At 37.9% G+C, this 19447-nt stretch overlaps 1 protein-coding gene across 1 annotated transcript in view; it reads right to left on the bottom strand.

Moving 5' to 3' along the window:
• The window catches only part of PKHD1 (PKHD1 ciliary IPT domain containing fibrocystin/polyductin), a 1710134-nt gene that overhangs the window by 124367 nt on the left and 1566320 nt on the right, over nucleotides 1-19447 (bottom strand). Inside the window, exon 64 of the mRNA XM_053709557.1 lies at nucleotides 13321-13428. Coding sequence (XP_053565532.1) covers nucleotides 13321-13428 — 108 coding nt within the window. The remainder of the gene's footprint in view (nucleotides 1-13320; nucleotides 13429-19447) is intronic.

Raw genomic sequence — 19447 nt, 5'->3', positions numbered from 1 at the left:
GAAGGACTGGCGAGCATTCTTAACTAATCTCACCAGACCAGAGAGCTTTCAATCATCGAGCCCTATATGTTTTATGGTCAACTCATTACCAGCAACATATGATTGGTGGTGACTGGACATGAGGTCAGATTGACATAGAGCCAGCATTTCACATGCAGGGCCGTACCGGGCACTGTGTCAGAAGGGGAGTATATTAGGTGCCAATCTATAGTAGGGTCAAACAGTCCTATTTATCAAGCCATCAACTTACTTGCATTCAACGGCACCAATACGCTCGCCTAAGATCGCCTAAAATCACTGCTGCGGACCTGAATACGCTCTCCAAAATTATCAAAAAAGCTGTCAAAAAGCCACGCACCAAGTATGGTGCGATGAGCAGCGGACTGTTGTTAACTAACAGTCATCGATCTCGCTGCTCTTCGGCTTTTTTACAGCTTTCTTGGTACCCTGTCACTAAACACCCACACTATACTATACTGTTTACCCCCTATACCGCCGCTCCTGGACCCTGCCGCAACTCTAATAAATGTATTAACCCCTAAACTGCCGCTCATGGACCCCGCTGCCATTAAATAAAGTGTTTAACCCCTAAACCGCCACTCCCGGAGCCCACCGCCACCTATATTATACTTATTAACCCCTAATCTGCCCCCCCTACAACGCCGCCACCTACATTAAATGTATTAACCCCTAATCTGCCCCCCCTACACCTCCGCCACCTACCTACATTTATTAACCCCTAATCTGCCACCCCCAATGTCGCCGCCACTATATTAAATTTATTAACCCCTAAACCTAAGTCTAACCCTAACACCCCCTAATGTTGGGGGGGGTTTGTAATTTTTTTTTACAGGTAAAAGAGCTGATTACTTTGGGGCAATGCCCCACAAAAGGCCCTTTTAAGGGCTATTTGTAATTTAGTGCAGGGTAGGGCTTTTTTTTATTTTGGGGTGGCTTTTTTATTTTGTTAGGGGGATTAGATTAGGTGTAATTAGTTTAAAAATCTTGTACTTTGTTTATTATTTTCTGTAATTTAGTGTTTGTTTTTTTGTACTTTAGATAATTTTATTTAATTGTATTTAATTGTATTTAGTTTAGGGAATTTATTTAATTATAGTGTTGAGTTAGGTGTAATTGTAACTTAGGTTAGGTTTTATTTTACAGGTATATTTGTATTTATTTTAACTAGGAAGTTATTAAATAGTTTATAACTATTTAATAACTATTTTACCTAGTTAAAATAAATACAAACTTGCCTGTAAAATAAAAATAAACCATAAGATAGCTACAATGTAACTGTTAGTTATATTGTAGCTATCTTAGGGTTTATTTTACAGGTAAGTATTTAGTTTTAAATAGGAATAATTTATTTAATGATAGAAATATTTATTTCGATTTATTTAACCCTTTAAGGACACAGCTTTCAGTTTGCTCAATTGTTTTATGACGGAAAAATTCTGTCATATGTCCTTAAGAGGTTAAATTATATTTAAGTTAGGGGGTGTTAGGGTTAGGGTTAGACTTAGGTTTAAGGGTTAATAAATTTAATATAGTGGCGGTGACATTGGGGTTGGAAAATTAGGGGTTAATAAATGTAGGTAGGTGGTGGCGGTGTAGGGGCAGCAGATTAGGGGTTAATAAGTATAATGTAGGTAGCGGTGGTGTAGGGGGGGCAGATTAGGGGTCAATAAATATAATGTAGGTGGCTGTGGGCTTCAGGAGCAGCAGTTTAGGGGTTAATAAGTTTATTTAGTTGCGGCGGGGTCCGGGAGCGGCAGGATAGGGGTTAATAACTTTTATTTAGGTGGTGGCGGTGTAGGGGGGGCAGATTAGGGGGTGTTTAGACTCGGGGTACATGTTAGGGTGTTAGGTGTAAACGTTCCCATAGGAATCAATGGGATATCGGGCAGCAGGGAACAGAAGCTTTTGCTGCTTTCAGACTCTCATTGATCCCTATGGCATCCGCCGCCTCCAGGGCGGCGGATTGAAAACCAGGTACGCTGGGCCAGAATAGTGGCGAGCGTACCTGGTAGTTATTTGATATCTAGCAAAAGTAGTTAGATTGTGCCGAACTTGCATTCGGAACATCTGTAATGACGTAAGCATCGATCTGGGTCGAACTGAGTCCGTCGGATCGTATGTTACATCACAAAATTCTATTTTTGCCAGTTTGTAGGGTTTGATAACTAAGGGGAATCAGGCTCGCCACAAATACGCTGCAGAATTCCAGCGTATTTGTGGTTGACGGCTTGATAAATAGATGTCTATGTCTTAAAGTCTCCTCTGATAACCCCTAACTGTGATAGAAGTGTTTCTGACACTCTTTAGTGGCGAATTAATTTCTTTTCAAACTCTGCCAGTCAGCTCAGAGAAAAATAAAAGCTCTGTCAATTGTTTGAAACTTGTGCCTTAAAGGGACACTGAACTCAATTTTTTTTCTTTCATGATTCAGATAGAGCATGACATTTTAAGCAACTTTTTAATTTACTCCTATTGTGAAATTTTCTTCGTTCTCTTGCTATCTTTATTTTAAAAGCAAGAATGTAAATCTTAGCAGCCATCCCATTTTAGGTTCAGCACCATGGATAGCGCTTGCTTATTGGAGGCTTACATTTACCCACCAATAAGCAAGCATAACCCAGGTTCTCAACCAAAAATGGGCCGGCTCCTATGCATCACATTCCTGCTTTATAAATAAAGATAGCAAGAGAACAAAGAAAAATTGATAAAAGGAGTAAATTGTTGCTTAAAATTGTTTAAAATTTCATGTTCTATCTAAATCATGAAAGCATTTTTTTGGGTTTAGTGTCCCTTTAAGTTTGTTTGAGGTTTTGCTTTTCTTTGTCACATTTGATCAGGTTCAAACATATATCATCACATAACAATGAAACAGTGCTAAATTGAACTGTACAAGAACATTAGCCAGTTATACAACAATAAGCGGCTGGCATCCGGGAATTAAACTTATGAAATCTAACTTAGGGTACAGTGGGTAAAATATCAGGTTAGTGTTCACATTTATTTATCAATCAGGAACCCGAAACCTCAGGTTTTTCAACTTAGTTATGTTAAGTAGTATCTTGTGCAGTTAGAACTGGTAAAGGGAAGCTGTAACCATTATAATTCCCAATGGAGTCAAGGGTGAGGGAAAGTGTACAAATAGGTAATAAAGGGTATATAAGTATGTGTATGTGTGTACGACTGTGTTTGTAAGTGTGTGTATGTGTGTATAACTATGTCTGTAAGTGTGTGTATGTGTGTACGACTGTAACTGTAAGTATGTGTATGGGTGTACAACTGTGTATGTAAGTGTGTGTATGGGTGTACGACTGCGTATGTAAGCGTGTGTATGTGTGTATGACTGTGTCTGTACGTGTGTGTATGACTGTGTCTGTAAGTGTGTGTTTGTGTGTATAAATGTGTGTATTTGTGTTTGACTGTGTCTGTAAGTGTGTGTATGTGTGTTTGACGGTGTCTGTAAGTGTGTGTATGTGTGTATGCCTCTGTCTGTAATTGTGTGTATGTGTGTATGTCTCTGACTGTAAGTGTGTGTGTGTGTATAACTGTGTCTGTAAGTGGGTGTATGTGTGTTTGACTGTGTCTGTAACTGAGTGTTTGTGTGTATGACTGTGTCTGTAAGTATTTGTATGTGTGTACGACTGTGTCTGTAAGTGTGTGTATGTGTGTATGACTTTGTCTGTAAGTGTGTGTTTGTGTGTATAACTATGTCTGTAAGTGTGTGTATGTGTGTATGACTGTGTCTGTAAGTGTGTATGTGTGTACGACTGTATCTGTAAGTGTGTGTATGTGTGTATGACTGTGTCTGTAAGTGTGTGTATGACTGTGCCTGTAAGTGTGTGTATTACTGTGTATGTAAGTGTGTGTATGTGTGTTTGACTGTGTCTGTAAGTGTGTGTTTGTGTGCATGAATGTGTCTGTAAGTGTGTGTATGTAAGTACGACTGTGTCTGTAAGCGAGTGTATGTGTGTACAACTGTGTCTGTATGTGTATGTGTGTATGACTGTGTCTGTAAGTGTTTGCATGTGTGTAGGACTGTGTCTGTAAGTGTGTGTATGTGTGTACGACTGTGTCTGTAAGCGTGTGTATGTGTGTACAACTATGTCTGTAAGTATGTGTATGACTGTGTCTGTAGGTGTTTGTATGTGTGTAGGCTTGTGTCTGTAAGTGTGTAAGTGTGCATTTGTATGCAGGACTGTGTATGTAAGTGTGTATATGTGTGTACAAATGTGTTTGTAAGATTGTGTATGTGTGTACAACTGTGTCTGTAAGTGTATGTATGTGTGTACGACTGTGTCTGTGTATGTTTGTGTGAATGACTGTGTCTGTAAGTGTGTGTATGTGCGTACGACTGTGTCTGTAAGTGTGTGTATGTGCGTATGACTATGTCTGTAAGATTGTGTATGTGTGTACGACTGTGTCTGTGTGTGTATGTGTGTATAACTGTGTCAGTAGGGGTGTGTAAGTGTGTACTACTGTGTCTGTAAGTGTGTGTGTATGCGTACGACTGTGTCTGTAAGGTTGTGTATGTGTGTACGATTGTGTCTGTAAGTGTGTGTATATGTGTATGACTGTGTCTGTAAGTGTGTGTTTGTGTGTATGACTGTACTTGTAGTTGCACGTGTTATCCTTTGTGTATATCTCTGAGAGTATTTGTGACCAGGTGTATTTCCCAGCATAAGACTTTGATCGTCTGTGTGTGTGACCCTGTGAGCAGCAATACCTATGCAATCTTTAACTGATATATTAAAAATATAATTGTATATTTGAATGTATTTCCTAACCCCATCTGCTTATTTAATACCACATTTTGCCGGCCATGATATTTTTTTAGTGGAATCTGGGCTGACAGAGGCACAAAGCCGACATTTTTTTTTAATTAATATTTTTTTTCCACAAAATTACCACAGTAGTGTTCAGACTGATTGCGTAGTAACACTTTATACCTTTTTCTGCCCCCTGGCTCCCCCCTTCATTTCTTGCATGTGCAGTGCTGTTAGTCAGTAAGTTGAAGCATACTGTGCATAACTGTGTCTGTAAGTGTGTGTATGTGTGTATGACTGTGTCTGTAAGCGTGTTTATGTGTGTACAACTGTGTCTGTAAGTCTGTGTATGTGTGTACGCCTGTGTCTGTAAGTGTGTGTATGTGTGTACCACTGTGTCTGTAAGTGTGTGTGTGCATGACTGTGTCTGTAAGTCTGTATATGTGTGTACGACTGTGTCTGTAAGTATGTGTATGTGTGTACCACTGTGTCTGTAGGTGTGTGTATGTGTGTACGGCTCTGTCTGTAAGTGTGTGTTTGTGGGCATGATTGTGTCTGTAAGTGTATGTGTGTGTGTATGTCTGTGCCTGTAAGTGTGTGTTTGTATGGATGACTGTTTCTGTAGGTGTGTGTATGTGTGTAGGACTGTGTCTGTAAGATTGTGTATATGTGTACGACTGTATCTGTAAGTGTATGTATGTGTGTACGACTGTATCTGTAAGTGTATGTGTGTGTGTATGTCTGTGCCTGTAAGTGTGTGTTTGTATGGATGACTGTTTCTGTAGGTGTGTGTTTGTGTGTAGGACTGTGTCTGTAAGATTGTGTATATGTGTACGACTGTATCTGTAAGTGTATGTATGTGTGTACGACTGTGTCTATAAGTGTGTGTATGTGTGTATGACTGTGTCTGTACGTGTGTGTTTGTGTGTAGGACTGCGTCAGTAAGTGTGTGTATGTGCGTATGACTGTGTCTGTAAGTGTGTGTTTGTGTGCATGACTGTGTCTGTAAGTGTGTGTATGTGTGTACGACTGTGTCTGTAAGATTGTGTATGTGGGTATGACTGTGTCTGTAAGTGTATGTATGTGTGTACGACTGTGTCTGTAAGTGTGTGTTTGTGTGCATGACTGTGTCTGTAAGTGTGTGTACGACTGTGTCTGTAAGATTGTGTATGTGTATACGACTGTGTCTGTAAGTGTATGTATGAGTGTACGACAGTGTCTGTAAGTGTGTGTTTGTGTGTATGACTGTGTCTGTAAGTGTGTGAATGTGTGTACAACTGTGTCTGTAATCTGTGTATGTGTGTATGACTGTGTCTGTAAGTATGTGTATTTGTGTACAACTGTGTCTGTATGTGTGTGTTTGTGTGCATGACTGTGTCTGTAAGTGTGTATGTGTGTACTTCTCTGTCTGTAAGTGTGTGTTTGTGTGCATGACTGTGTCTGTAAGTGTGTGTATGTGTGTATGACTGTGCTTGTAAGTGTGTGTTTGTATGCATGACTGTGTCTGTAATTGTGTGTATGTGTGTATGACTGTGTCTGTAAGATTGTGTATGTGTGTACGACTGTGTCTGTAAGTGTATGTATGTGTGTACGACTGTTTCTGTAAGTGTGTGTTTGTGTGCATGACTGTGTCTGTAAGTGTGTGTATGTGTGTATGACTGTGTCTGTACGTGTGTGTTTGTGTGTACGACTGTGTCTGTTTGTTTGTGTATATGTGTATGTGTGTATGATTGTGCTTGTAGTTGCATTTGTTATCCTTTGTGTATATCTCTGAGAGTTTTTGTGACCAAGTGTGTGTTTATGTGCATGATTGTGTCTGTAAGTGTATGTGTGTGTGTATGACTGTGCCTGTAAGTGTGTGTTTGTATGCATGACTGTTTCTGTAGGTGTGTGTATGTGTGTAGGACTGTGTCTGTAAGATTGTGTATGTGTGTATGACTGTGTCTGTAAGTGTTTGTATGTGTGTACGACTGTGTCTGTAAGTGTGTGTTTGTGTGCACGACTGCGTCAGTAAGTGTGTGTATGTGCGTATGTCTGTGTCTGTAAGTGTGTGTTTCTGTGCATGACTGTGTCTGTAAGTGTGTGTATGTGTGTATGACTGTACCTGTAAGTTTGTGTTTGTATGCATGACTGTGTCTGTAAGTGTGTGTATGTGTGTACGACTGTGTCTGTAAGATTGTGTATGTGGGTACGACTGTGTCTGTAAGTGTATGTATGTGTGCACGACTGTGTCTGTAAGTGTGTGCTTGTGTGCATGACTGTGTCTGTAAGTGTGTGTATGTGTGTACGACTGTGTCTGTAAGATTGTGTATGTGTGTACAACTGTTTCTGTAAGTGTATGTATGAGTGTACGACAGTGTCTGTAAGTGTGTGTATGTGTGTACAACTGTGTCTGTAAGCGTGTGTATGTGTGTACAACTGTGTCTGTAATCTGTGTATGTGTGTATGACTGTGTCTGTAAGTATGTGTATGTGTGTACAACTGTGTCTGTAAGATTGTGTATGTGTGTACGACTGTGTCTGTAAGTGTATGTATGAGTGTACGACAGTGTCTGTAAGTGTGTGTTTGTGTGTATGACTGTGTCTGTAAGTGTGTGTATGTGTGTACAACTGTGTCTGTAATCTGTGTATGTGTGTATGACTGTGTCTGTAAGTATGTGTATGTGTGTACAATTGTGTCTGTAAGTGTGTGTTTGTGTGCATGACTGTATCTGTAAGTGTATGTATGTGTGTACGTCTCTGTCTGTAAGTGTGTGCTTGTGTGCATGACTGTGTCTGTAAGTGTGTGTATGTGTGTATGACTGTGCTTGTAAGTGTGTGTTTGTATGCATGACTGTGTCTGTAATTGTGTGTATGTGTGTATGACTGTGTCTGTAAGATTGTGTATGTGTGTACGACTGTGTCTGTAAGTGTATGTATGTGTGTACGACTGTGTCTGTAAGTGTGTGTTTGTGTGCATGACTGTGTCTGTAAGTGTGTGTATGTGTGTATGACTGTGTCTGTACATGTGTGTTTGTGTGTACGACTGTGTCTGTTTGTTTGTGTATATGTGTATGACTGGGTCTGTAAGTGTGTTTGTGTGTATGATTGTGCTTGTAGTTGCATGTGTTATCCTTTGTGTATATCTCTGAGAGTTTTTGTGACCAAGTGTGTGTTTGTGTGCATGATTGTGTCTGTAAGTGTATGTGTGTGTATGACTGTGCCTGTAAGTGTGTGTTTGTATGCATGACTGTTTCTGTAGGTGTGTGTATGTGTGTAGGACTGTGTCTGTAAGATTGTGTATGTGTGTACGACTGTGTCTGTAAGTGTATGTATGTGTGTACGACTGTGTCTGTAAGTGTGTGTTTGTGTGTACGACTGCGTCAGTAAGTGTGTGTATGTGCGTATGTCTGTGTCTGTAAGTGTGTGTTTGTGTGCATGACTGTGTCTGTAAGTGTGTGTATGTGTGTATGACTGTACCTGTAAGTTTGTGTTTGTATGCATGACTGTGTATGTAAGTGTGTGTATGCGTGTACGACTGTGTCTGTAAGATTGTGTATGTGGGTACGACTGTGTCTGTAAGTGTATGTATGTGTGTATGACTGTGTCTGTAAGTGTGTGCTTGTGTGCATGACTGTGTCTGTAAGTGTGTGTATGTGTGTACGACTGTGTCTGTAAGATTGTGTATGTGTGTACAACTGTGTCTGTAAGTGTATGTATGAGTGTACGACAGTGTCTGTAAGTGTGTGTATGTGTGTACAACTGTGTCTGTAAGCGTGTGTATGTGTGTACAACTGTGTCTGTAATCTGTGTATGTGTGTATGACTATGTCTGTAAGTATGTGTATGTGTGTACAACTGTGTCTGTAATTGTGAGTTTGTGTGCATGACTGTGTCTGTAAGTGTGTATATGTGTGTACGTCTCTGTCTGTAAGTGTGTGTTTGTGTGCATGACTGTGTTTGTAAGTGTGTATATGTGTGTACGTCTCTGTCTGTAAGTGTGTGTTTGTGTGCATGACTGTGCCTGTAAGTGTGTGTTTGTATGCATGACTGTGTCTGTAATTGTGTGTATGTGTGTACGACTGTGTCTGTAAGTGTATGTATGTGTGTACGACTGTGTCTGTAAGTGTGTGTTTGTGTGCATGACTGTGTCTGTAAGTGTGCGTATGACTGTGTCTGTAAGCGTGTGTATGTGTGTACAACTGTGTCTGTAATCTGTGTATGTGTGTATGACTGTGTCTGTAAGTATGTGTATGTGTGTACAACTGTGTCTGTAAGTGTGAGTTTGTGTGCATGACTGTGTCTGTAAGTGTGTGTATGTGTGTATGACTGTGTCTGTACGTGTGTGTTTGTGTGTACGACTGTGTCTGTTTGTTTGTGTATATGTGTATGACTGTGTCTGTAAGTGTGTTTGTGTGTATGATTGTGCTTGAAGTTGCATGTGTTATCCTTTGTCTATATCTCTGAGAGTTTTTGTGACCAAGTGTGTGTTTATGTGCATGATTGTGTCTGTAAGTGTATATGTGTGTGTATGACTGTTCCTGTAAGTGTGTGTTTGTATGCATGACTGTTTCTGTAGGTGTGTGTATGTGTGTAGGACTGTGTCTGTAAGATTGTGTATGTGTGTATGACTGTGTCTGTAAGTGTTTGTATGTGTGTACGACTGTGTCTGTAAGTGTGTGTTTGTGTGCACGACTGCGTCAGTAAGTGTGTGTATGTGCGTATGTCTGTGTCTGTAAGTGTGTGTTTGTGTGCATGACTGTGTCTGTAAGTGTGTGTATGTGTGTATGACTGTACCTGTAAGTTTGTGTTTATATGCATGACTGTGTCTGTAAGTGTGTGTATGTGTGTACGACTGTGTCTGTAAGATTGTGTATGTGGGTACGACTGTGTCTGTAAGTGTATGTATGTGTGTACGACTGTGTCTGTAAGTGTGTGTTTGTGTGTACGACTGTGTCTGTTTATGTATGTGCGTACAACTGTGTCTTTAAGTGTGTGTATATGTGTGTACGGTTGTGTCTGTAAGTGTGTGTATATGTGTATGACTGTGTCTGTAAGTGTGTGTATATGTGTATGACTGTGTCTGTAAGTGTGTGTTTGTGTGTATGATTGTGCTTGTAGTTGCATGTGTTATCCTTTGTGTATATCTCTGAGAGTATTTGTGACCAGGTGTATGTCCCAGCATAAGACTTTGATCGTCTGTGTGTGTGACCCTGTGAGCAGCAATACCTATCCAATGTTTAACTGATATATTAAAAATATAATTGTATATTTGAATGTATTTCCTACCCCCATCTGCCTATTTAATACCACATTTTGTCGGCCATGGTATTTTTTTAGGGGAGTCTGGGCTGACAGAGGCACAAAGCCGACATTTTTTTTTCTTCTTTTTTTTTTCTCATAAACCAACATTATCACAGTAGTGTTCATACTTGTTGCGTAGCTTTAGTAACACTTTCAACCTTTTTTCTGCCCCCTGGCTCCCCTCTTCACTTCTTGCACGTGCAGTGCTATTAGTCAGTAAGTTGAAGCATACTGCGCAAAGAGTAAAGGAGTGGAATTGCTGTTCCCAGGCCGCTGGGTTGTAACTTCCACCTGGGACAAAAGTTGCCAGTCCTCCCCTGTACCGGAGATTGGGACAACTAGAACTATTCGAGCTCAAGTGAGCCATTAAATTACGGCCACTTTCCAGGGATTTACATTTTTTTTAATCCTCAGGAAGCAGAAAGAGTGATTGACCCTAGAATTCACTCTTTATATAAGGTGAGTCTGAAACCCTCACCATAACTCTCCACATTGTTACACTTACACTCCCATATCAGAAGCCAAAACCTTAACCCTTAAAGGGATAGTCTAGTCAAAATTAAACTTTCTTGATTCAGATAGAGCATGCAATTTTAAGCAACTTTCTAATTTACTCCTATTAACAATTTTTCTTTGTTTGCTTTTTATCTTTATTTGAGAAAGCAAGAATAAAAACTTAGGAGCCGGCCCATTTTTAGTTCAGCACCTGGGTAATACTTCCTTATTGGTGTCTAAATGTAGCCACCAATCAGCAAGCGTTACCCAGGTGCTGAACCAAAAATGGGCCGGCTCCTAAGGATAAATTATTGCTTTTTCAAATAAAGATACCAAGAGAAAGGAGTAAATTATAAAGTTGCTTAAAATTGCATGCTCTATCTGAATCATAAAAGCTTAATTTTGACTAGACTATCTCTTTAAGCATGATCCAGGTTAATTTACCATACACTATTAAATAATTATTGGCAACTAGTTATCCTAATTTATAGATTTGCATCCTAAAATAAATTACTTTAATAATCCAGAGGGCACCATCCCATTTATGCAATATAGATATCTATACATGATATCAATAATAATTATACAATAAATAGAAAAAAAGCATCAAGTGTTTTTTTCATATATAATAACCCAATGTAACCCCAATTTTAATTCAATAGATTTATGTTCTAAAAAAATTAAAAAAATCTGTAGGACTGAGTTTGGTGCACAATTGTGCACGCTCATTTTATGGTGTACATCGTTGAAGCCTTTGCTTTCTGAAAGCCGATATTTACAATGTTCATAAAAGAGTGTCTGTCGTTTTAACATCACTGCAGACACCTTCAAGTTGCAGCTTCTGTTCAAAACCCCCTAAATCTTAATTTTCTAACTCCTCGCGGGCAAAGGAGCACAGGCAAGTGAACTGTTTTATCATCAGGAAAAAAAAATGTTAATAAACAGGGAAGCTGAAGAATTTATAAGTATTGTTTATAGTGTGTTACAGTTTTACAAGGAAACACCCCAGTATACTGTGGATCCAGCACTCTATAATTTGGTAAGGAAACCATAAAATTGAACTTGTTGAAATAAACCAGTTTTCAAAGTAACACGAACATAATTGGAAAATTAGACTCATGTGTACAGCTCAAAATTGTTAGATTGCTACTTATATATTTTTTTAAGAGCAGGGCACAGGCTGCAATGTATCACAAGTAAAGCAATTAGTTATGCAACAAAATCAAAGGCAGACTTAGTTTATACAGTATTAAGATAAGTAACCAAATCTAAACAAAATATGTTTGCTCAGAGACAAGCAGAAAATCACTATATCCACAATTTATTTCAATATATTTTTTGCTATTTCTAAAATTAGATTACGCTATCTGTGTAACAAATTAGCTCCCTCTTATTCTCTTCTGAAGATAGTTCCAGACAAATATATTTCTTAGCTACATTTTTCTTTTTTCATTATCGTGCAGCAATCTGATTTTTAACCCAACAACTGTAAGGAAGGAAAATAATTGCCATAAATAAATGATATGATTAGAATTAAGGCAAATGATACAGAGATCAAATTTGTAGTAAATTAGTAGTTTTTCTTACCTTTGGAGTTCTCCATTAGTCAATGAAATAATGAAAAAGGGATAAAAAAAACAACACCCAGGATTTATATTGACCCCTCTTCACAACTCTTTGTTAAAAGCACACCTAGGTAGTAGGCACAAAAGAAGAGTGCCTCCAAAATATTTTTTTTTTTTGGGGGGGGTGAGACTTTGGGAAAAAAACATATCCTTTCTATACCAAAAGAGTTTGATTCTGGCATAGTAAATCAATCATTACTTAAATTAATATAAAAAATAAACTTTCATGATCGGGACAGGGCATGCAGTTTAAAACAAAGTGGCAATTTACTTTTGTTTTACTATGATAAAATTGACTTTGTTCTCTTGGTATTATTTATTATAGAGCATACCTAAGTATGCTTGCATGTCCCTTAAAAAGTATTTTTGCAGTTAAACAGGTTAATATTTTAGCTGTTTAAATGAATTTCAAATTAATATAGAGAACATGTACCTTGAGAGAATGAATAGGTATAGCATACCTTCCTATCGTCCCGCAATTTGAATAACAACCTAAAAGATGGGAACTTAGTCCTGCAATCCTTTATTCCTTAAAGGGACACTGAACCCAAATTTTTTATTTAATGATTCAGATAGAGCATGCTATTTTAAGCAACTTTCTAATTTACACATATTATCAATTTTTCTTAGTTCTCTTGCTTTCTTTATTTGAAAAATAAGGCATCTAAGCTATTTTTTTTGGTTCAGAACCATGGAAAGCACTTGTTTATTGGTGGGTGAATTTATCCACCAATCAGCAAAAACAACCCAGTTTGTTCACCAAAAATGGGCCGGCATCGATACCAAGAGAACAACGACAATTTGATAATAGGAGTCAATTAGAAAGTTGCTTAAAAATGTATGATCTATCTGAATCACAAAAGAAAGAATTTGGGTTCAGTGTCCCTTTAATTATATCCTGGTTTTCCTATGGGTAAGGTAAGCTAAGAGAAAGTAAACTCTGCTTAAAACTCCCAATAACCATCTCCAAGATTGTTACAATTCCACCATACGACCAAGACACTACCCTCAGACCACTCACACTGTTCTCTTGGACCTAAAAACTCCACCCCTTAAAGCCACTGGCCACACCCCCTGTCACTTAGACACGGGCATAATGTCAAGGGGGTTGTTAATATAGAAAATAAGAAATAATTACCTTGAGGTGATGTGACATTAATTATTAGATAAAAGTTTGAGCCAGAACTGGAGACAGCCAAGTCAGAGAAGTTTCCCCAACCATCTTGGACTGGAATAACAGATTTACCTGAAAAATTAAAGTCAGAGCAGTAATCATAAGACTCAGGTTTCTAGATTCCGACACACTGAAACTTTAAAGCAGATATTTAAGTGTCATTGTCTGTTTGTTGATCTATTGAAAAAGCAGGCGGCATGTGTATCTTAGTGATATAAAATATGTTTCTTTTTTTTATTTACATTTCTAGTTTTAGTTTTCCTGATATCAAAAGTTAAAGGGATACTAAAGAAAAAAAGAAACTTTCCTGATTCAGATACTAGAGCATGCCATTTAAAATTCAAAATCTATTTTTATGTGCACACATTCTGAGGCACCAACTCCTGCTGAGAATATATGTATATGCGTTCCTAATTGGCTGATGGCACTATATCTATATATAAAATGTAACAAAATACAAATTGATTACAGAATAATTTACAGATTGTTTACAAAATAAAACACAATTAAAATAGATATGAATCCATAAATATATTGGTATGTATAACAATGTCTAAAAATATACAAGGAGACAAAAAAGTCTGTCCCAAATAATGTCCCACTAGTGCCCAAAAACACCACAGATCGTATATATATATAGATAGTGTTCTTATAGTGCAAACAAACAGTAAAGTACAAAAAATAAAAATGCTAACATAATACAGCAGTGCATCTCAAACTGATTTAGGGCCGAATTACAAGTAAAGCGGTATTTAACGCTCCTGCTCACTCACTAACTCGGCTAAAAGTAAGCTTTTTGCACGCGTCGGGTAGCGCTCGTATTAGCAGTTGAAAGTAAAAAGTTTTCCCTTGCGTGCTAACCGGATGCACACAAAAAAAAAACTTTGAATATCGCAATTGTTTTAACGTATTCCCCCATAGAAGTCAATGGAGTAAAAAAAGTGTGGGGGGGGGAAACACCCTACTCGAGTAAACCCGATTGCATATTCCCAAGTGCACTAACCCAACATGAAAATATGAATATTTCACATTCCAATGTTCTTCACATAGCAGAATATGGTCTATTTATTCATAAATACATACAGTATGTCTGTATATATCTGATGGTATTTTGGTACAATACATTATATATATATATATATATATATATATATATATATATATATATATATATATATATATATATACACAGGTATATATACATGATTATATATTGGTAAAGATACAGAATATAGAAATATAGAGAAGCGGTAGTCCTGGAGAGTATAATTAAAACGTCTTTATTTCAAACTCAGATTAAAAACGAATGGCAGTCACAAGTAAAAGCATACCAGGTGTGGCACTGTTTGGCTTACGCGTTTCGGCTGAGAGCCGTAGTCATAGCCTATAGTGCTGTGTGACACACCTCTCTAAATACTCATACCTAAAATCCTATTGGTTAAAAGTTAGAACACACCTGTTGATTACATACTCTATACAAAGAAAACTAATATAAACAGAACCTCCTAAGCAATTAAACCTAACGAATTTGACAAATACAGAATTAACTTATACATGGAATAATCATATTGCAGAATGAAAAATACACACCAAACCTCCAAAAATCGAAATAGTGCAATATACAATGTGCAAAATCTCAAAACATACATTGTGTACAATGTGTACCATATTAGCTATAGATATTCTCACTTTAACAAAGAATATGAGGGTTCAAAAGTCAAAACCTGTAATACACATAGAAAAGTCTAATACTGTTCAGGCGGACCCTAACCCTATAACATAATTATAAATCTTAATCATAAGCAATAATATGGGTTAAAATTTCTAAATTACATGATTGTCCAAGGGTAAAGTATATATGAAAAAATGAAATAAATGCCTGAATAGCGCAAGAGATTACAGAGTCCTAAACCGGTAAATGTGACATGCATAGGAGTGGCTCACAGAGAGCTAAGGAGCCCAGACCAGTTACCACAAATTCATGATATCATACTTGGAGTTGAGCCCATTTGGAATACGAGTGCCCATTGTGAAAATCCAGTGGGCTTCTCTCAACTCCAGCATGCGATCTATGGAACCTCCCCTTTTAGGTCTGTGAACCCTTTCTATAGCACTCCAAGAAAAGGAAGAAAGGTTCCCTCCATGGTAGACCCCGAAATGCTGGACTACAGGGGTACTCGATTTAACTGTAGTAAAAGAGGAAAGATGTTCCCTAATTCTGGTGTTTACATCTCTGGAGGTGAGACCTATGTATTGAATTTTACATGAGGAGCAGTTAAGTACATAAATCACATTAGTACATGTGCAATTTAAGAGTGTTTTGATGTTAAATGTTTTCCCTGTAACATAACTTGTAAATGTATTTCCAGTGCGTACAAAGTCACACGGTTTGCATTTTCTGTGGCCGCATTTATGCATGCCCTGATGTCTGATCCACGCACAAGCATCATTAGTCTTAGTGGGCAACATAGTTGGAGATAGCTAGGAGCCCAGTGTGGGACCTTTCCTATATGCACACCTAACACCACTTTTAACCATTTCAATTAGTTTATCATCTGCATTGAGGATTTTAAAGTGCTTGCGTATAATGGAACAAATGTCATTGTATTGTCCACTGTGAGTGGTGACAAACGTCACTCCATCAAAGGGCTTAGAATCATTTATTTGTCTATCTACCAGAAGGCTATCTCTGGTTTTGGAGCTCACCAAATGTTTGGCCTTACAAATGGCTTTTTTTGGATATCTGCGTTGTTGAAGCCTAGATTCAAGATCCCTGGCTAAAGTCTTGAAGTCGCTGTCATCTGAACAGTTTCTTTTTAATCTGATCATCTCCCCTTTAGCAATTGCTTCTGGGACATGTTTCGGATGGCAGCTAGTCCCAAATAGGACTGCATAGGATTCTGGGAGTTCTTCCACATCTTTGGAGATAGTAACCCTTTCCGTGTCTATATATCTACATATCGAAGATATATAGACGATCTGATCTTCATATGGACAGGAACCCAACAACAAGCTTTAGAATTCTGTTCAACCCTAAATTCAAATGACATGAATCTCAAATTTACATTTGAATTTAATGACATAAGTGCTAATTTTTTAGATCTTACCCTTATAGGGCTCCCAGATGGCAGAGTTAAAACAGTTTCCTATAGGAAACCCATCTCAGGGAATGCAGTCCTATTTGGGACTAGCTGCCATCCGAAACATGTCCCAGAAGCAATTGCTAAAGGGGAGATGATCAGATTAAAAAGAAACTGTTCAGATGACAGCGACTTCAAGACTTTAGCCAGGGATCTTGAATCTAGGCTTCAACAACGCAGATATCCAAAAAAAGCCATTTGTAAGGCCAAACATTTGGTGAGCTCCAAAACCAGAGATAGCCTTCTGGTAGATAGACAAATAAATGATTCTAAGCCCTTTGATGGAGTGACGTTTGTCACCACTCACAGTGGACAATACAATGACATTTGTTCCATTATACGCAAGCACTTTAAAATCCTCAATGCAGATGATAAACTAATTGAAATGGTTAAAAGTGGTGTTAGGTGTGCATATAGGAAAGGTCCCACACTGGGCTCCCAGCTATCTCCAACTATGTTGCCCACTAAGACTAATGATGCTTGTGCGTGGATCAGACATCAGGGCATGCATAAATGCGGCCACAGAAAATGCAAACCGTGTGACTTTGTACGCACTGGAAATACATTTACAAGTTATGTTACAGGGAAAACATTTAACATCAAAACACTCTTAAATTGCACATGTACTAATGTGATTTATGTACTTAACTGCTCCTCATGTAAAATTCAATACATAGGTCTCACCTCCAGAGATGTAAACACCAGAATTAGGGAACATCTTTCCTCTTTTACTACAGTTAAATCGAGTACCCCTGTAGTCCAGCATTTCGGGGTCTACCATGGAGGGAACCTTTCTTCCTTTTCTTGGAGTGCTATAGAAAGGGTTCACAGACCTAAAAGGGGAGGTTCCATAGATCGCATGCTGGAGTTGAGAGAAGCCCACTGGATTTTCACAATGGGCACTCGTATTCCAAATGGGCTCAACTCCAAGTATGATATCATGAATTTGTGGTAACTGGTCTGGGCTCCTTAGCTCTCTGTGAGCCACTCCTATGCATGTCACATTTACCGGTTTAGGACTCTGTAATCTCTTGCGCTATTCAGGCATTTATTTCATTTTTTCATATATACTTTACCCTTGGACAATCATGTAATTTAGAAATTTTAACCCATATTATTGCTTATGATTAAGATTTATAATTATGTTATAGGGTTAGGGTCCGCCTGAACAGTATTAGACTTTTCTATGTGTATTACAGGTTTTGACTTTTGAACCCTCATATTCTTTGTTAAAGTGAGAATATCTATAGCTAATATGGTACACATTGTACACAATGTATGTTTTGAGATTTTGCACATTGTATATTGCACTATTTCGATTTTTGGAGGTTTGGTGTGTATTTTTCATTCTGCAATATGATTATTCCATGTATAAGTTAATTCTGTATTTGTCAAATTCGTTAGGTTTAATTGCTTAGGAGGTTCTGTTTATATTAGTTTTCTTTGTATAGAGTATGTAATCAACAGGTGTGTTCTAACTTTTAACCAATAGGATTTTAGGTATGAGTATTTAGAGAGGTGTGTCACACAGCACTATAGGCTATGACTACGGCTCTCAGCCGAAACGCGTAAGCCAAACAGTGCCACACCTGGTATGCTTTTACTTGTGACTGCCATTCGTTTTTAATCTGAGTTTGAAATAAAGACGTTTTAATTATACTCTCCAGGACTACCGCTTCTCTATATTTCTACATTTTGCCAGTGTATCCTGGACTGTTAAGCTGTTAAGCTGTGGGGAGGTGTGTGCGTGCAGCTAATAGTGATTGGTGATTCTTCAGCATCGGTACTTTCCACGGATTGGTTACTGCTGATTGACGCTCTGACTAGCCAATAGGATCTAGCGCTCATCGAAGAGGAGAGACGCTGTACATCTGCAGACCCACGAGGACGCCAAGCAGCTGAGCCGGTGAAGAAACGAGCACTCGGAGATGGTATAAGGTACCCGTGCATCGTAGATCCCAAAGTGTCCGGTATAGTAAGCAGGCTTGGGCAACAGTGTGGGACTTATCTTGACCAATTCGCCTATGCAGCTACCTATAAAAGTTTCCTTAAGCTGTCATACAGTTTGGAATACACTGCACTATTAACTATTAGCTGACCTTAAGTGGTTTCTCACGCATTTGTTTTAGCACTACTGAGTTCCTTCTTTTGTATGAAAGATACAGAATATACAGATAAATGTAGGAATGTCTATTTATAAATACTTAGAACATATTCTGCTATGTGCAGAACATTGGAATGTGAAATATTTACAGTAAATACACAGTATACTATGAATATTGCATAAATATGCTTTTCATGTTTTCATCTACTTAACTGCAAAGAGCTCCAATGCACTTCTATATATATATGTCTGTATATGTATTTATATGTGTATATATGTCTGTAAATACATATATACACACATAAATACATATGTAAACACATAAATACATATGTACACACATATAAACATATATCTATACATATATAGACATATTTAGACATGGATATGTATGTATATCTGTTAAAGTCCTTTGTTTGCCTTTTTTTAACACCTGAGACCTCATATCTTTGAGTCCTTTTGTGCAATTATTTTTTTAAAATATTTTTTATTAGATGGTGTTATTATGAGTGTAACTGTACTTTGTAACATATTTTTGATATGTTTCGTGATACTTTTTTGTTTCGCAAAACAGTAAGCCAGAGCCCTGAGGATGCAGTAATCATTCTAGCGTAAATTGTGATTGCATTGACGCATTTGCGTTTACTTTCAATTTGTAATATGAATGCTAATCCCGACACGCACAAACACCTGCGATAAACGCCTTTTCGTTTGCGTGTAACTGTTAGCGCTCAACTCACAATCTGTCCCTTAGTCGTTTCACTGATTGATTGGAATCACGTTGAAATTGATTAAAAAAACAACCAAGATGTTCCACAATTAACAGGTATTACACACTAAAAAGTAT

The sequence above is a fragment of the Bombina bombina genome, chromosome 4 (genome assembly GCF_027579735.1).
Source record: "Bombina bombina isolate aBomBom1 chromosome 4, aBomBom1.pri, whole genome shotgun sequence".
Lineage (NCBI taxonomy): Eukaryota > Metazoa > Chordata > Amphibia > Anura > Bombinatoridae > Bombina > Bombina bombina.
This window is presented reverse-complemented; position numbering and strand designations above follow the sequence as displayed.